Source organism: Oratosquilla oratoria, chromosome 26 (assembly GCF_046742065.1).
Source record: "Oratosquilla oratoria isolate Oo_2021 chromosome 26, ASM4674206v1, whole genome shotgun sequence".
Lineage (NCBI taxonomy): Eukaryota > Metazoa > Arthropoda > Malacostraca > Stomatopoda > Squillidae > Oratosquilla > Oratosquilla oratoria.
This window is the reverse complement of record NC_134802.1, coordinates 15,680,955-15,699,252: the sequence shown is the minus strand read 5'-3', so window position 1 is coordinate 15,699,252 and position 18,298 is coordinate 15,680,955. Positions and strand designations below refer to the sequence as shown.

Here is an 18,298-nt window from a genome sequence, read left to right as displayed (position 1 = left end):
GTGACACGGAGGTTGCACGAAAAGCCAAGTCTTTCCAACCTATAATTTTTACCACATAAATATAATGTTTGGTGTTGAGTGTTACAAGTATTTCCCTGTACAAGGAAATTATTTATAAAAGGCTATTGTGAAAATATATAAGATATTCAACAACAAACTATACATTTACCTACAGAAATGGAATCGTTTACTCATGTCAACTTCCATGGTATGCCCGTCATTGGTGTCATTTAGATGATTAGACACAAGGGGATTGATTTTGGTGCAAAATCGTATTATCAAGTCACGCTACACTCATTCATGGCATTTTAATTGTTGAAGTAAACATCTCTGCGTATCTTTTCAAATCAACCAAGCAACACGAAAACCGATTTCACGTGGGAGTGTGGCAGATTAGTCGTGAAGACTCGCGCGTTTCTGTTTCTCATACATGCAGTTTCCATTTGTGAATTGCCAAGTTTCTAATTTGTGTACCTGTACAGGACTGAGAGCCACTTAATACCCCATTTGTGTGTGTGTGTGTGTGTGTGTGTGTGTGTGTGTGTGTGTGTGTGTGTGTGTGTGTGTGTGTGTGTGTGTGTGTGTGTGTGTGTGTGTGTGTGTGTGTGTGTGTGTGTGTGTGTGTGTGTGTGTGTGTGTGTGTGTGTGTGTGTGTGTATTTACCTAGTTGTATTTACCTAGTTGTATTTTACGGGAAGGGGAGCTATGCTCGTGGTGTCCCGTCTTTATGTCTCATTTTATCTAAACTGTTTTTAAATTCATGAATTGTTTTTGCACACACCACTTTTTCGTCCAACTTGCTCCAGATGTCTATTACTCTGTGGGGAAAGCTGTTCTTTTTCAGGTCCCTTCTATAACTGTCTTTCTTGATTTTCTTTCCATGTCCTCTTGTATTTCTACTATCCCATTTTATTGGATCCTCTCTATCAATAGTTTCTATGCCTTTCATGATTCTATAAATAGTTATCAAGTCTCCTCTCTCTCTTCCTTGTTCTAACTTCTGTAGTTCAAGTTTTGTTAGTCTCTCTTCATATGATAGTTCTGAGTGTTGGTGCTAATTTTGCAATTGCTCTTTGTATTCTTTCAAGTTTTGTTATACATTTTTTGTACTTAGTGACCACATTGTCGCTGCATATTACAATCTTGGTCTTATCAAAGTAACTAGTATTTTCTTCAACATTTCTTCGTCCAAGTATGCAAAAGCCATGTTGAATTATAAGTTTCTCAAAAAATTTTGTTTATATGCTTCTCAGGGGACATATTATTCATAATAATGACTCCCAGGTCCTTCTCATTTTCTACTTTTTTATTTCTTCTTCTCCCAATTTATATGATCCCACTATTCTTTTTTTGCTTCTTCCAAATTCCATTATACTACACTTCTTGATATTGAATTCCATCTCCCACTTCCTACTCCATTCCCATACTTTATTGAGATCACTCTGTAGCGATTCATAATCACCTTCAGTGTTCACTTTTTTCAACAAATTTGCATCATCCGCAAAGAAGCTCATATAACTTTCAATTCCTTCATCCATATCATTAATATATATAGCAAACATTATTGGGGCCAAAACTGTTCCTTGTGGAACACCACTTATCACTTCATCCCAATTAGAGTGTTTGTCTCTTATCACCACTCTCATTTTTCTTTCATGCAAGAAGTCTTCCATCCACTTCAGTAGTTTGTCCTGTATTCCTCCTGCAGTTTCTAATTTCTTAAGCAACTTCTTATGTGGCACCTTATCAAAAGCTTTTTTTAGGTCTAGAAATGCACAATCAGCCCATCCATCTCTTTCTTGTATTACATCTATTAGCCTTGAATAGAAACACATTAAGTTTGTGACGCATGATCGTCCTTGTCTAAATCCAAATTGTCTTGGATTTAGTACGTTGTTTTTTCCAAATGCTTTACCCATCTAGTTTTGATAATTCTTTCACAGATTTTAGCTATCGTACTTGTAAGAGAGACCGGTCTATAGTTAGTAGGGTCTTCCTTGTTTCCCCCTTTATATATTGGTACTATATTTGCTCTTTTCCAATCTTCTGGAACTTTTCCCTCTTTCAATGAACTGTTTATTAGGCTATGTATTTTGTCTGTTAGTTCATTCCTGCATTCTTTCAAAATCCAGTTTACCATTTCATCCGGTCCATGCGATTTTCTGACATCGAGATTACTCAAGTGTTTCATTATTTCATTTCTTGATACTTCTATCTCTTTCATAGGGGGAACTCTCTCCTCCCATTCGATATCTCTAGGTTGTATGTTCTCCCTTGTAAACACCGATTTAAAATGCTTATTCATAATTTCTGCCATTTCTATTTCCTCTGTGTATTCGACTCCTCCTTGTCGTAGTTTCTCTAATTCTTGTTTGTTTTTCAGTTTGTTGTTTACAAATCTGTAAAATAATTTTTGGTTGATCTTTACATTTTTCTATTACATCTTTTTCGTATTTTCTCTTTTCTTCTCTGCGCACTTGTACATATTCATTTCTATAACTAGTATATATTTTCCATTTTTCAGGTTTTCTGTCTTTTTTTTTCATTTTATCCAAGCTTTATCCCTTTTGTCTTTTAACTGCCTACAACTTTTGTTGTACCAGCACTTTACATATCCTTTTTCTTGTTTTTGTCTTGGCACATACTTTTCCACTCCTTTATAATGTTTTGTCAAAATACTCAATTTCTCTTCTACTGTTGTATCCTCCTTGTGTATTCTTTCCCAGTCAGCTTTTTGAAATTCTTTCATTTTGTCAAAGTTTTTTTTTCATACATCAATCTTCCCTTTCTATATTGTTCGTTTTCATGTATTTTTCCTCATTTAGTTCCAGTTCAACCAATATGTGGTCACTTTTACTTGATAGTGTTTTATATTCGATCTTGTCCACTATTTCGGGTTCTGATGTGATTATTAGGTCCAGTCTCGATGGTTCTTCCTCATTTCTATACCTAGTATTCTCCTGTATCCATTGCATCATTGTATGTTCAATAATCATATCAAGTAATACATTTCCCCATAGGTCATCTCCACCCTTAACTGTCATCTCTTCCCAGCAGATTTCTTTACAATTAAAGTCACCCATTATAATTATTCGTCCTCCATCTTCCATTATCTTATTTAGTGATATTCTGGTGTCATCTAACATATTTCTGTGTTCTCTCTCTTCCCACGAAGTCGGTTTAGGAGACACATAATTTACTACAAACTTCCTGCTCTTCCTATCCTTGTCCTCCACTTCCATCGTAATCATCTCTTCTCTATTCTTTCCATATGTGACATTCCTCACATTTATATCCTTCTTAGTCAGGAACATAACTCCACCCCCTTGTTTTACCTCTCTGTTTCTAATCCAACAATTATATGTACCATGTCCTACACTGTTGGATGGTAATGGAACTTTCAATTTTGTCTCTACAATTCCCATTATGTCCGTTTTTTTTTTTTTTTTTTTTTTTTTTCTTCAGGTAATCATTCAGTTCGTTCAAGCCTGTTATTAATTCATCTATTTTTGTGTAAGACACTTTTAATTTTCTGCTACTTCCATCGTGTTTTCTGTTTCCCTTCCGTTTTTCTCTGCTATGAACCATTTCCTCACTTTCATATTCCAATAGAATTTCTCTATTTCTGTGTCTGTTCTTTTCTCGTTCTTTTTAGCCTCCAGTCTTTTTCTTTTCTCCTTTCTTTCCTCTTTATTCATTTCTCTTTTTATCCATACCTGTTTAAATTGCTCACTGTCTGCTAGTTTCCCTGTTTTTGCTAAGATATTCTCTACTGTCGTTTATGACCTGAATTTAACCTTAATTAGTCTAGTCTTATCAGCGTTATATTTTCCGAGCCTACACATTTCTTCTATTTGTTTCCCTATTTCTGGTTCATATTAATTACTTTTAATATACTATTTACTTTTTCCTTTTCCTCCTTTATTCTTGTAGTCTTATCTAGATTATACTTCTCTGCCATCCCTAATATAATTATGCATTTCTTTTTATCTGCTAAGTCTCTTACTATATTCTCCTTCTCTCTCATCACTTTAATAACTGTGCCTTCAGTTTGTTCCTTCATCTGTTGTTTCACTATATCTCTAAATTGAATTTTGTTATTCTCCTGAACCTTTTTCCAACTACTACTTTTGTTATGGACTCTGTTTTCTTTGTTATTCCTCTTTAATTCCTCATTCTCTACCTTTACTTCTCTTAACTGTCTTTTCAATTTTTCTACTTCTTTAGTTAGATTTTGATTCTCTTTTCTTAGTTCTTCCAGTTTATGAACTTTCTCTGCAACTAGAGTTAATTGGTCAAACCTAATCTTCGTTCATTTTTTTTTTTTTTTTTTTTTTTTTTTTAGTTTCTCCTATAGATTTACTAGTCGGAGGAGGTTGTCCCCTCCTCCCTCTTTAAATCCATAAAAGTAGTTATCATCTCTTTCCATTGAGCTGCTATTATCTATATTTCTGCTCTTTACACCTCTGCTTCCTTGTTGTTTGTCTGTATATTCCGCCCCCCGTTTGTTTACACCTTTCCTAAGATCCTGGGTCCATCCGTCCCCTTCCTCATTTCCTTTCATTTTCCTCAGTAATCCCTCCCCTTCTCTTTTTTCTTCACCTTCCCACTACACCACGAGCTTTCCCCTTCCCTGTAAATACAACACAGGTACTTCCTTGTCGTTGTGGTCCTCGAAATTCTTGGATAACTCCGGGGCCCGAACTTCGCTGCCACTCCAACCGACATGTGCGTGTGTGTGTGTGTTGCGTGTGTGTATTTACCTAATTGTACTATACAGTAAAGGAGCAATGCCCGTTGTGTCCAGTCTCCTAGTCTCTAATATTCTAACATACCTAGACTCAATTTCAAGTACGTTTCCAACTTGATCTATGTTTTTTATTTCCAATTGTCACATTTAGATTTGAACTCATGTAGTGTTTCAACCTGGGCTATATCACCTTCTAATATCTTCTACATATTTATACATCTATATGGAAAACTTATTTCTTCACCTCCTTTCAAAGGACTACAAAGGACTACAAAGGCGGAGCATGCTGACAGGAGACCTTTTGGTCCATAACTAGGTCAGATGCAGAAAAAAATGTAATAATGATAAATAAATTAATGAAAAGTAAATAAAAATTATAATATAATAAATAAAGTGAATAAATGCATAGGTATAGTTAAATAATTAACAAACAGGTGAATAGTAAATAGTAGTAAATTGACAGATAACTAATAAATAAAAATCAAGCAAATAAACAAACAAATAATAACAAACAAATAATATAAAGTAAATGGCAGTCATTACAGCATCTTGCTTAGGTGTTTATCTAAACAAATCTTAAAGCTTCAAACTGAACTATATTGCACTGCCTTACTTTATTCAAATGATGAGAGACTCCCTGTATCTAAATTTAGATTTTATCTTAGCTGACTCTTAATGATTTCAATCAGATGGGAGGGATTGGGGGGCACAAATGGGATTCAAGATTTACCACTGTTGTTGTGATGTCCCAGATTCATATATATCAGAGCTAAAGGAGAAGGATGAGTGTGGCTCTGCTCCATCGAGATGTTTGCCCATCCCCCACTGACAACTCCGAGGAAACGTTCTTGCGTGACTTACTCGAATTCTACAACACAGTTATCTCGAATTATGACAAAAGAAACAATATAGATTTAGTATATCTAGACTTTGCAAAAGCTTTTGATACCGTCCCACACGAAAGACTACTTACTAAATTAGCTTTGCATGGAATAAGTGGTAGCCTATTAGGTTGGACTAGTAATTGGTTGAATGGTTGAAAACAGAGAGTTGTTTTAAATGGAAAAACTTCTGGATGGAAAAGTGTTGCAAGTGGAGTTCCTCAGGGTTCCGTTCTTGGGCCACTTCTATTCATAGTATAAATGATATAGACCATGGACTAAAATCTACTGTTTCCAAATTTGCTGATGATACAAAACTGTGCGGAGTGGCAAATGATCACTCAAACCAATTAGATATTCAAGAAGATTTAGATAAATTACAGCAATGGTCTGAAAAGTGGCTAATGAAATTTAACACAAGTAAATGCAAGGTAATGCACATAGGTAAAAATAACAGCAAGTACGATTACAAGTTATTTGGAAATTCGTTAACAAAAGTGGATAGTGAAAAAGATCTCGGCGTAATTATCAGTAACGACCTCAAATCATCCAAGCAGTGTATTTCAGCCTCTGAGAAAGCAAACAAGATTCTAGGACTGATTGTGCGATCTTTTGATTTCAAAAGTCTATCACTCATTAACAAGCTATATAAATCGTTAGTTCGTCCACATTTGGAATATGCTGTTTCCGTATGGTCACCGAATCTCATTAAAGACATTGACAGACTGGAAAAAGTACAACGGCGAGCCACAAAACTGATTCCAAATATCAAAAATAAATCATACGAAAATCGACTAAAACATATGAATCTGTTTTCCCTAAAAAAGCGTAGACTCAGAGGTGACTTGATACAGGTCTTTAAGATTCTAAAGGGAATTGACAACATCAAAAGTGACCAAATTTTTACACTGAATGAGAATCAGACAAGAAACAATGGTCTCAAACTGTCCGGAAATAGATTCAATTTGGAAGTAGGTAGAAACAACTTTGCCAACCGTGTAGTTAATGAATGGAATAAACTTCCTGCACAGGTAGTGCAATGTAGTTCAGTTCGAAGCTTTAAGAATCATTTAGATAAATACCTAAGTAAGATGCTGTAATGATTATGATTTATCTTATATTATTTGTTTTTGTTTTGTTATCATTTGTCTGTCTGATTTTCATTTATTATTAGTTATATGTCAATTTATTATTATTTACTATTTACCTGTTTTATTATTTAACTATACCTATGCATTTATTTATGTATTTTATTTGTTATTTACATAATCATAGTTTTTATTTATTATTTTATTATTAATATGATTTTTTTTTTCGCATCCGACCTAGATATGGATCAAAAGGTCTCCTGTCGGCATGCTCCGCCTTTGTAATCCTTTGTCCTAATTAAACATGCAATCAGACACTAGTGATTAAGGTGGAGTTGCACTGGTACACTCACTGACCTGTAAATGGTACTTGCCCTGATAACCAAAGTTACTACCAGGGATCTGTGCCACCTGCAGGGGAGGTAAGGGCTTTTTGTGGCAGTTTGGCCCTATCTTTCATGCTGGGAGTTGAGGGGTGGTCCCGCAGTGTAGATACCACCACACCAGGACCAGGATACAACACTGCACTCCATACCATACAACACATTATGGAAGACTGCATTGTTTGCAATCATGCATTCCAACAACACAATATACACTCTATATGGGATTTGTGGGAAAACCCGTTCCAGCCATGGCATTCCTCAGGGAGATCAGTCTAGGGAATGACAACTACAACCTGTAGATGGAAATAATCTTTCTTCTTATTTCTTTGGCTGCTGTCATAAGATTTTATTCAGCTCCCTACATTTGTCATGTCTTCAGCATACTTTGGAGGCACTGTATTATGTGATTGATACACATATTCTTCTGGTATCACCAGTAAAAATATTTTGTGTTTTTGTGTATGACTCACATTTCTGTCAGTATCTGCATGTGTACTTCAGGTGATGAGTGTGTGGAGGTTAGTTTCTATTAATTCTTTTATGTTTCTTGTTTCAGTTTCAGCTACTGAAGCTGTCGAAGAACTATAAACCAGTTATAGTTATGGCTGTATCAGCAGCTGCAGGACTCATGAGTGGACAGAGCATCATCTTCCAGTACACAGTGTTCCTCTTTGAGGAAGCCAATGTTGACCTTGACCCCTTCTTCTGCACCATCTTGGTCGGCCTCGTTCGTCTACTTGCTAGCATTCTGTCAGCTGTGACTGTAGACATGATCAACCGAAGACCTCTCCTTATCATATCAGGTCTTGTGTGTGGATCCTCCTTGATCATGACTTCTATCTGCCTACTGGTACCAGCTCTCCCAAGATGGCTAATTGTGTTCTTTGTGCTAATCTTTGTTGTCAGCCTGACACTGGGTGTGGGTCTTGTCCCAGCTCTAGTAGCCAGTGAGCTCATCCCTACACCTGTAAGACCCATTGGTGTGGCCATCTGCACCAATGTCTCAGTCCTGGTGGCTCTTATCAACACTATCACCTTCCCCAACATGTTGGTTGGGATTGGTCTTGAGAATTCATTCTTTATTTTTGCAGCCTTCAACTACCTGCTGGCAATTATATTCTGGTTGTGGGTTCCCGAAACAAGAGGTCGGTCCCTTGTTGACTTGCAAGATGTTTTTGAAAAACCAAAAAACCAATGTAAAATGGAAAACATGAGTAAAAGATTTCACCATCAAGAAGTTGCAGTTCTGGACTGCCGAACTGTAATGGCACTCTCTTACTCTTCATTGGCTTCTTAAAGTTAGCCCTTTATCAGGCAATCATTGGGCTAGTGCTTGTACTTTTTTGAAGAGTATAGAATTCTTGTGTCCCTCTTATTAGACAGGAGATATATGTATATAGAAGGTTGCAAAACTTTGAAAGGGGGTTTTATAGGTTTTATATACAGTAAAGAAAACCTAAACACTGTCACTCTTCTTGGGTAGATGACGACAGAGGGGCAATACCTTGAAATAGCATTCATAGCAGATAAAGAAATCCTACCCCTGACCCTTCTGTTGAGTAAGACTACATTAGTTTGTTTAAGGGGTTAGAATTATCTTGATTAATCCTTCACTATAATGATGAAATTCACAGATTTAATTCAAACTAATGCCAGTAAATTTTATTCAGCTAAGGTCAAGGTTCAATCATGAAGGAGTTAAACTATATATATATATTGGGGTATATAAAACTCAAACCATCATCAAAGGTTTACTTTCCAAATAAACATTTCATTACAATCCACAAAAGACAACACTTTTGTTGAATGCCATACCATATCAATATCATTATCAACTCTCTAATCTTCCAGTATCAAGGACTAGAAAACCTCTGTTTGCTGAATATTACATTTGAGTTAGAATTTCCTTTAACATAAAAACAAAACTCGTTATTGTAATCTACAGTACAGGGTCTGGTCTGAGGCACTCTTATACTATAGGGAAGCTTCTTGTATAGAAACATTCTCTTTACAGCTGATGTGTACAAAATTCAACAATAACACTTCAGAGCTCTTTTATCAATGTAAATATATAGAACTTGTAAACATATTTATGATGACCAAAAACCATACTTCCAATGACAGGTGCAACTGATACTGTACTGAATGAAATGAAGTACCAAACATGTGATTCATGGTATATGGAGTATCAATGCCTTTTCATTCTTTTTACCATGAACATTATAAACAAATTATCAAAATCCAGGATATTATCTCTTATAATAAACCACAAAGCAATATCATGAAGTAAAACTAGATGATACATACTGACACTGAAGACTACCATACTAGCAAAGCAGCAACAAATGAAATTCCTATTACAATAAATAGTCTGACTAAGCAATTGTTTGTTCCCTGTTTAGCCTTATATGGCAGGTAAGAGTTATATCAGTTAACAATAACTACAGCAACAGATGGACTTCAAGTTGTTATAGTAAAGTATCACTACTGAATTCCCAAGGTTCATAAAATTATAACCTAATTATTTTGTTTTATAGGAAGGAATACATATGACTAGAGTAAATGATACCTTGCAAAACTGACAAGATGACCTATTACAGGTTCCTTGTTTCTCTCACCATTGTGAAATCAGTTTCATCAGGAAAATTTGAAAAAAAAAAAAAATTGTACAAGTTTCCAAGCTTTTCCAAATATTAATATTTCCTGTGATACACATAAAAAAAAAAAAAAAAAAAAAATCAAAACTGAAATCACAATAGGATGAGCCCTTACAAAACCTACTAACAATAAAACCTAAAATGTGGCACCAAAACACACACAAGAAAAAAAGCTAAAAATATCCAATGGCAAAGAGCTGTGAAGTACAACTTTTCTGATGCAAGTCCATCAAATACTTATACAATCATATTGATATGTACTCATTTCTTTATGTTCAAGTATATCTAGGCATAGTTTTACATACATAGAAAGGGTACTACTTCTATAGTACACTCATATATGTATTCTTAACTGTAAATCATTTCAAATGTCATTCCATCTCACACTGAAGCCCCCAAAGGAAACAATTCACATGTTCTTCTCTTGAGTATAAAGTTAGTAAAATATCTTTTATAGAGAACACAAGGCTAAGTATTGACCCTACCATAATGACCTTTTACATTTCAATGAAAAAATCAATGAATATAACATGTGCTCTGTCTTATTTGGTGCCTTCAATTAGTCTATGAAGATGGTGACAACATACCCATCTCCAATAACTATTTTCTACAGATGGGTTTTTCTGGTATTATATATGAAAACTAAATCCTCATTTACCTCAAATTATGTTCCAGAGACTCATAGGAATGCTAAACTCCTGATGATTAATGCTAAAGTACTGAGATACAAACATCACAAAACATCTTTTAAGTCGCATATAGGCTCCTACATATTAGAAGGGTCTTAAAACAAATTCCATATATACACACACACAGACACACACACATATTTTCTTGTTCAAACTTATCACTCAGCTATTCCTCATTACTAATTCCCTAAACTTATCAAATCTTGGAAGCCAATACTAAAAGACTTGGACCAAGACAGTGGTGCATTAGACCACAAGTCATGAAATCACCAGAAGAGCAAAAATGGATACATCACTGGAAATACTAGACTCAACTTCTATGATTGTCATTTGATTTCACATATAATGGAATGTATTTTATAACACTACTCTTCTGATACATATGGCTACTCCAATTTGTAAACCACAAAAGTCAATTGTCTTGCCCCAGTTTTGCCTCAATGATATTGTACCATAGTTCATCAAAATATCTGAAGAAAAGGGGTCTCTAGGATCTTCAAAACAAGCAATGCAACCCCTTTTGTATGAGTATGGTTTTCTTAATAGGAATGACCTGAGAGGGCATTAGTGCCTTATTTTCAATTAACAAATGTCTCATATCCTACATGTAAAATCTTGTGGCATGCAGGTGTACCATGCTAATCCATTTCCTAAAATATGTCTTCTCATAAACAGTAATTTCTATTTACCCTTTATCTGAAGGCAATTTCACATCTGGCAAAACATGGCACCTACCTTAATCATTCATTAAAACATATAACAAGTTCAAATCCAATGAAGCCTTATGTGTGTTATTTGACTTAGATGATATAAGACATTCCAAAAGATTCACGCAGGCAACTGTTATGATATACACTGTGTCAAAGGTTAAATTATATTTTGCTAGATGTACACAACATCAGACCAAAAATGAAACAAGACTTTGGCTTTTGCTGAACACACACATACAGCAAACCCTTATCAAATGCGAGTCTGTTAACCACAACTTCAACTAACATAGATTATTTTTCACTATATCTACTGAATGCAAACACAATAATAATAATTGCTGTCTCAAGCTTCACTGACTGGAAATCTGTAGCCTCACAGTGGCTGGTCCTCCAGCCTTCTCAAGGGCCTCTCTAGGAAGAAATTTTGGATTGTTGTCTAAATTGTCATTATGAGGGACAGCTTCAATGTCATTAGCTCACAGCTACAGGAGATCAGCTGCTAGTTGTCAGTAAATGGTGGAGGAAAAACCACTGAAGTTGATAAGAGAAAGATCCTGGCCCACTTCACTATTTACTGTCATCCCAATTGAGGTGAAGGTATTGTAGTACAAACACATACACCAAACCATTACCAAATGTTAACTTCTTAATTAATTTATTCAGCAGTGTTTATTCTTTACTACATTCATTTCCCATGCTAACATCATATATAAATATTTACTATATACAGTTCAACTACATTCAAAACTCATGCCTGCATTCTGTTCTCATTTGTCCTTGTCTGAAGTCATGCACACCAAAATGAAACTAGCTTAATTTGCAGTTTATCCCATCTCCCCATCTTGTTTTCCATCCATATCTAAAATATTTCATTTCTTCTGCTCTATCCTCCTTCATTCTTTTAACATGCCTGTGCTGTCTAAGACTCCTTCAATCTTCTCCATCGATATGTAAAACATTCTACTATCTTACTATCTCAGCCCTTCAGAGAAATCCCTCCAATAAAAAGCAAGAACCATACTAGCATGACAACATATTGGCCACCATCCTACATTGCCCTATTCCAGCCTTACCCAAACAACACAACATAATTTCTTTGAATGACTTTTGAACCAATTTGGTGGCTGCTACCAGTTACCTAGGACCTGTGGGTCTCCTGCAACAAAGACCTGGGGCAACAGATTGACTGACTTTTTCTATTCTCCTACAACTAACAAGTACCTGCAAATTTTAAGTCATTGTACAGCAATATTTACCTATATGTAATATACAGATAACAGCTACACTTGTGGGGTCTTATCTCTTCATCAAACTTAGTTTTAAATTCATCCACATTGTTTGACCAAACTATTTCTTTGTCCATGTTACCCCACAGTACATCCACAGCAAGGCCGCTTCATTTAATCGGCGACCCCCCCTCTCCATCCCCCCTTTGCATATAAGGCGAGGACGGGGAGAAATCCCTTCGGGATGCGTCAAAATTTACTCACACATACTACCCCACCCCCCATCCCCCTGCCCATTCCTCCTCATGTACTGTGTCTTGCGACACTGCTTCTGACCCAGGGCGGTGGGCAGGGTGCAGGGATGACCCATCATCCAGGAGGTGCTCAGATGAGAGGGAGGGTGGGAGGGGTGTGGAGTGTATTTAGGGATGAAATGGGTGGGAGTGTTTTTATGCCTTTCCCTTTTTGGCTACCTCCCTTGGAAGGGGGAAAAAGCCTTGGTATATGTATGTATGTATGTTACCCCACAAATCAATGCATTTGTACAAACTATTTCTTGATATCATTCAAATTTTCTTTTTCTTTTTCCCCTTCCCAATGTACTCTCATTACAGGACTTATGATGGGTACATGCCTGTGGCAGTCCTCATCTCCTTACTGTCCATTTTCAAAACATGTCAACTCCCTAACCTCCAGTTGGAGATACAGCACCAAGGGGCTGAAACTCAGTCTCTGGACTGGGCCCAAGTTGCATCTTTTTCAACTATATTTCTTCTACCTTTTCATATACAGAGAGGTGTCAACCAGAAATGGCTCCTTTCCTCCCACTAATTTCACCAGGTGACATAGAAACAGTCCTACATTAAAACAACAACGGCAACTGTCTAAAGTCTTTTTCCAGAGATCTGTGGGAGGGCCTAAGGACAACTGTCAGCTACTATAAGGCTAAAGGTTTCCAGTCAAAAGTTATGTGTTATCACTCCCAATGTTCTTCTGACCCACATTAGGACCTCTCCATCAACCCTGTCCACATTTTTCATAGTTCTGATGATAGCAATCATGTCACCTCTCTTTTCTTCCTTCTCTCTCTATCAAGCATGGGGACTGCTGTATATTCTTATCTGGGGACATGGGTGGTTTTGGTGAGCTAACAATTATAATGATGTTAGTTTTGTTTAAATTAATACTTAACAATCTCCTTTGTACATTTGGTTTTCATTATGTACAGATCCTGCAGGTAATTACAAAACTATAGGAGTGATGTATGGAATGCATTTAAATTTAGAGATAATAAAAATAATTGGTATACTAATGCATGGTAATGGAAAATGTACACAAAATAAGGTTAGATTCATTGAATATATGAAAATATAGCCATTTGTGAAGATAGTGTAGGTAAGGCAGCAAGCCACCATGCATTCTTGTCTTACCTCACACATTCAACATCAAGCCTGGTACTTCCAACTTCCCAGAGCTTATCTTAGCATTAACTAACTTCAGAACTTGAATCCCTTTCTCACTGGACTTCAGTCTTACAAACTCCAACCACGACCACCATCGCAATTTGCAAGGGATTGCCCTCTTTCTTTCTCTCTTTGCATACACAATACGTGGTGTGTGTGTGTGTGTGCATATGTGTGTGTATGTGCATGTATGTGTGTGTGTGTGTATTTACCCAATTGTATTCTATGGGAAGGGGAGCTATGGTTGTGGTTACCCATCTTTGTAGCTCACATCTAGTTTGTTCTTACATTCATTTATGGTGTTTGCACACACTATTGTTTCATCCAATTTGTTCCAGACATCCACCACTCTGTGTGGAAAGCTGTTTTTTTTTGTGTGTTTTTTGCTTTTGTTTTTGTTTTTTTAGATCTCTTCTATAACTGTCCTTTTCGAGTTTCTTTTCATGTCCCCTTGTTTTTCTTCTATCCCAATTTAATAAATTCAATAAGTCTTCTCTATCAAGGACTTCCATGCCTTTCATAATTCTGTAAATGGCAAACAGATCACCTCTTTCTCTTCTTTGTTCCAGGGTTGGTAGTTCCAGTTTAGAAAACCTTTGCTAGTACTGTATATTTTCTTTATATTCTTTTTTGTACTGGGTGTCCATAGTGTTGCTGCAAACTCCAATCTTGGTCTTATCAGTGTGACTAGTATTTTCTCTACCATTTCCTCATCTAAGTAATAAAAAGCCACCTTTATTGATCTTAACAAATTGTAGGTTTCTCCGACTATTTTGTTTATTTGCTTGTCTGGGGACATGTCTTTGGTGATTACTCCTAGGTCCTTTTTGGAACCAACTTTCTTTACTTCCTTTGCACCGATTTTATATTGTCCTGATATTCTTTTTTACATTTTCCAAATTTCATTATACTACATTTTTTAATGTTGAAGTCCACTTCCCACTTCTGACTCCATTCCCAGGCTTTGTTCAGATCTCTCTGTAGTGATTCACAATATTTTTCCATACTTACTTTCTTTAGTAGTTTTGCATCATCTGCAAAGTTCATGTAACATTCTACACCTTCATCCATATCATTTACATAGAGAGCAAACATTATCGGAGTCAGTACTGAACCCTGTGGGACTCCACTTATCATTTCTTCCCAAGTAGAATTTTTATCTCTGACCATCACTCTTATTTTTCTTCCATGTAAGGAATCTTCTATCAATTTCAATAGTTTTCCATGTATACCTCCTGTTGTGTGTATGTGTGTGTGATTCACCATGGTCTTGGTTCACGTGTTTGGACTCATGATCAACAGCTATTTCACTCCCAAAAGAGAGCTCAGAGCTCATATATGGGTAATGCTGTGACCTTACACGCACGCACACACCCAACTCCCCACCCAAGAGAGTTGGAGTAACAACTTGCAGCACAGTGATACTGAAATTATTTCAGCACTGGGTGGGATTTGAACCTGGACTGCCATAGTGGCAGCCGGGAATGCTACCACTGTATTTACCTAGTTGTATTTTGTGGGAAGAGAGCTGTGCTCGTAGTGACCCGTTATTGTATCTTTCTGCATCCAGTTTTTTCTTAACCTCTTCAGTACGGTTCAAAATCTCGTGGGCAGCATTAGCTGTCAGACATATGATGTGTCGTAATAATACTCGCATCATAAAATATAGTCACCGCTTATATCGATCGTCCTCTCTTTCACCCGTGAATTTTGATAACCATAGAAAATGTGATGAAGACAGTTTAGAGAGCATGTCATTACGCAGGGGCAACTACAATAAATATAATCAAGACGCCGATATGGCAGCCTCACATATCCACTTGCTCCTCATGCCGCCTACGTGTGCGGCACCGTATGGAAGGGGTTAAAGTCATGTATAGTTTTAGCACTCACTGTTTCCTCATTCAGTTTGTTCCAGATATCTACCACTCTTTGTGGGAAGCTATTCTTTTTTCAGATCTCTTCTGTAACTTTCTTAAATTTCTTCTTGTGTCCTCTTGTATTTTTTCTGTCCCATTTTAGTAGGTCATCCCTATCAAGAATTTCCCTTCCTTTCATAATTATGTAAATGGTTAGCAAATCACTTCTTTGCTCCCGGGTTGGTAAATTTAGTTTATCCGATCTTTGTATGTCAAATTGCAAAGTGTTGGTGCCATCTTTGTCATTGCTCTTTGAATTCTTTCTAGTTTCATTATGTTTTTGTTTTTTTTTGTCTTATCAGTGAAACTAGTATTTTCTTTACCATTTCTTCATCCATGTAGTCAAAGGCTACTTTCATTGATCTTAATGATATGGTTTAACGTCACAAACTCCCCCTATCAGGAGGCTAGGACGGTGCTGCTTACAGAGGACTTTGTAGTGTGGAATTTAATGAACCATGCCCTTGGTCCAACTTCGCTGGTGGCAAGGTTCAAACCATCGTCCCCTCGACCTTCGCCGTAAGTAATGACACTCTAACCCGCTTGGTCAGCAAGCTTCCTTCAATGATCTTAATAAATTTTAAAAAATTCCGACTAATTTGTTGACATGATTGTCTGGTGTCATGTCATTTGAGATAGTTACTCCTAGGTCCCTTTCTGACTTTACTTTCTTAACTTCCTTTGTACGAATTTCATATTGACATGTGTGTGTGTGCATGTGTGTGTGCGTGTGTGTGTGTGTGTGTGTGCACGCCCTAAATACGTGCTCACATGCACATATGCATGCCCATGGGTGTGTAAAGAATTTAATACAAACCTGATGATCCGACTAAAATTTCTAGTGATTAAACTTAAGAATCAATTTGTATACAAGGCATCTTGTACATAATTTACTTTAGCACTGAAGATCTACATATGAATATGAAAATAATTATCAAAGAATCTATAAATTGCATCATTCCCATCACATATGTCCATTTCATTTCCCTTTTATGAAAGACAATTCTCCATAGTTCTGGGGTGGACACAAAGTATAACAAAACAAAAACATATTTTGCAATACACATTACAATTGGCAATCTTTTACTTATTACTGATATGGCAAAAAAAATGCTTAACTGATCAGCAATAACATTTAAATTATAATCAACAAGAACAGTTTGCAGACCAGCCATTAACATAATATCAATAAAAAATTTCCCCATAAAAAAGGTACATACTGAAATAAATTACCTATGAAATGATGACAAACCTTGACTGTACATCCATTAAAAAACATTTTAGCCTAAATACAGGATAACCCCTCCATGGGGTGATTTAACCTACAATTTTTTTTCTGGCTATAGAATTTCATTCTGATACAGGGCTGCTTCAGAACAAATGGGGTTTTGCTTCAATTTAACCACATTTTGTTCATAGTCAGCCATACAACTGAACATATCTAGTTGTGTTTGCCATAACAAAATATGTAGAGCAAGCCACTGGGTTGAAGGGGTTATTCACTGCAGGAGGGACTTCAATACTCACAGAACACAGTTTTTCAGGACCACATTGCCCTATGAAGCTTTAGAAGAACAAGATACTGAACATATTTAAAAGCACAATGACATTTGGACTCAGAAGACAGACATGCTCAGCTACACAAGCATGAAAACTAAGAATCCATATCTCATGAACTGAAAAGGTTTTGTACCTTTATGTCGAACTTTTACTGATGGAGGACTTTTGACAGGCTTGGAAAGGGCTTCTCTTCAATGCAGCAGGGACTTCACATTAGCTCTGCTTGGATCAATCTGATGCCGATGTCGTTTGGCAATAAGGAAGCCAAACACCTGAAATATATAATGGTGATCAATTTACTAGGGAGCTGGTTCATATTAAGATAAATAAGCACATGTATGTGTGCATGCATACAGAGACACACACATGCCATCAATCAATCCATGCCCTTGGTCTCTTGCTGAAGACATGTGGCCTCCAGATGGGCACTAGACTCTGGGCAGGACCAAAGTCACTTGGGGGAAATATATGTGCTGTTGTCAAGGGATTGTTAGTGTGGGGTACTGTTGTATGAGGTGTTCTGTGTCCCCTGTGTGGTGGCTGTATCTTGGACAGTTTGAATCTGTGGCCATGCCTATTCTGTGATGGTACAGTTTTAATGCTGGATGGTTTCCTAAGTGCAGGAGCGCTAGTGTGGTTCTTATCAAGTGTGGGAGGCATTTTTCTGTGTGACTTATGTCTGGGGATTGTTGTTGGAGTATTGAATTTGGCACTTTGTCTTGAAGGACTTGTTTAGTGCTCTGAGTGTGTGTTTTTGTGTGGATATTTTGTGTTGTAGAGGTGAAAGGTTATTATTGAAGTTTGAGTAGTATGCTGCAAGTGTGGATTTTTGTTCCATTCTGTTGGTGGTGCTTGTGAAATGTAGTGTGAAGGGTGCATGGTGTTTAAGATTCTGGTACAGAATTCTGTTCTTGTTATTGTCATGTGGTGTTCTATAGGGTTGATTTTTGTTTCTGCATGCAGTCTAAT

General features: G+C 36.6%; 2 protein-coding genes across 5 annotated transcripts in view; one reads left to right on the top strand and one right to left on the bottom strand.

Moving 5' to 3' along the window:
• Nucleotides 1–9,849, top strand: part of LOC143039394 (facilitated trehalose transporter Tret1-like) — a 66,417-nt gene extending 56,568 nt beyond the window's left edge. The window contains exon 6 of the mRNA XM_076209360.1: nucleotides 7,662–9,849. Within this exon, the coding sequence (XP_076065475.1) occupies nucleotides 7,662–8,402 (741 nt within the window). The 3' untranslated portion in view covers nucleotides 8,403–9,849. The remainder of the gene's footprint in view (nucleotides 1–7,661) is intronic.
• Tsp97E (Tetraspanin 97E) overlaps nucleotides 1–18,298 on the bottom strand; it is a 119,577-nt gene that overhangs the window by 53,414 nt on the left and 47,865 nt on the right. For 2 of the 4 annotated variants that reach the window (XM_076209362.1, XM_076209364.1), the window contains exon 6: nucleotides 17,463–17,601. In XM_076209362.1, the coding sequence (XP_076065477.1) occupies nucleotides 17,521–17,601 (81 nt within the window). In that variant the 3' untranslated portion in view covers nucleotides 17,463–17,520. Of the gene's footprint in view, nucleotides 1–8,843; nucleotides 17,602–18,298 lie in introns of those variants that run through there. The other 2 variants (XM_076209365.1, XM_076209361.1) reach the window with 1 other exon arrangement.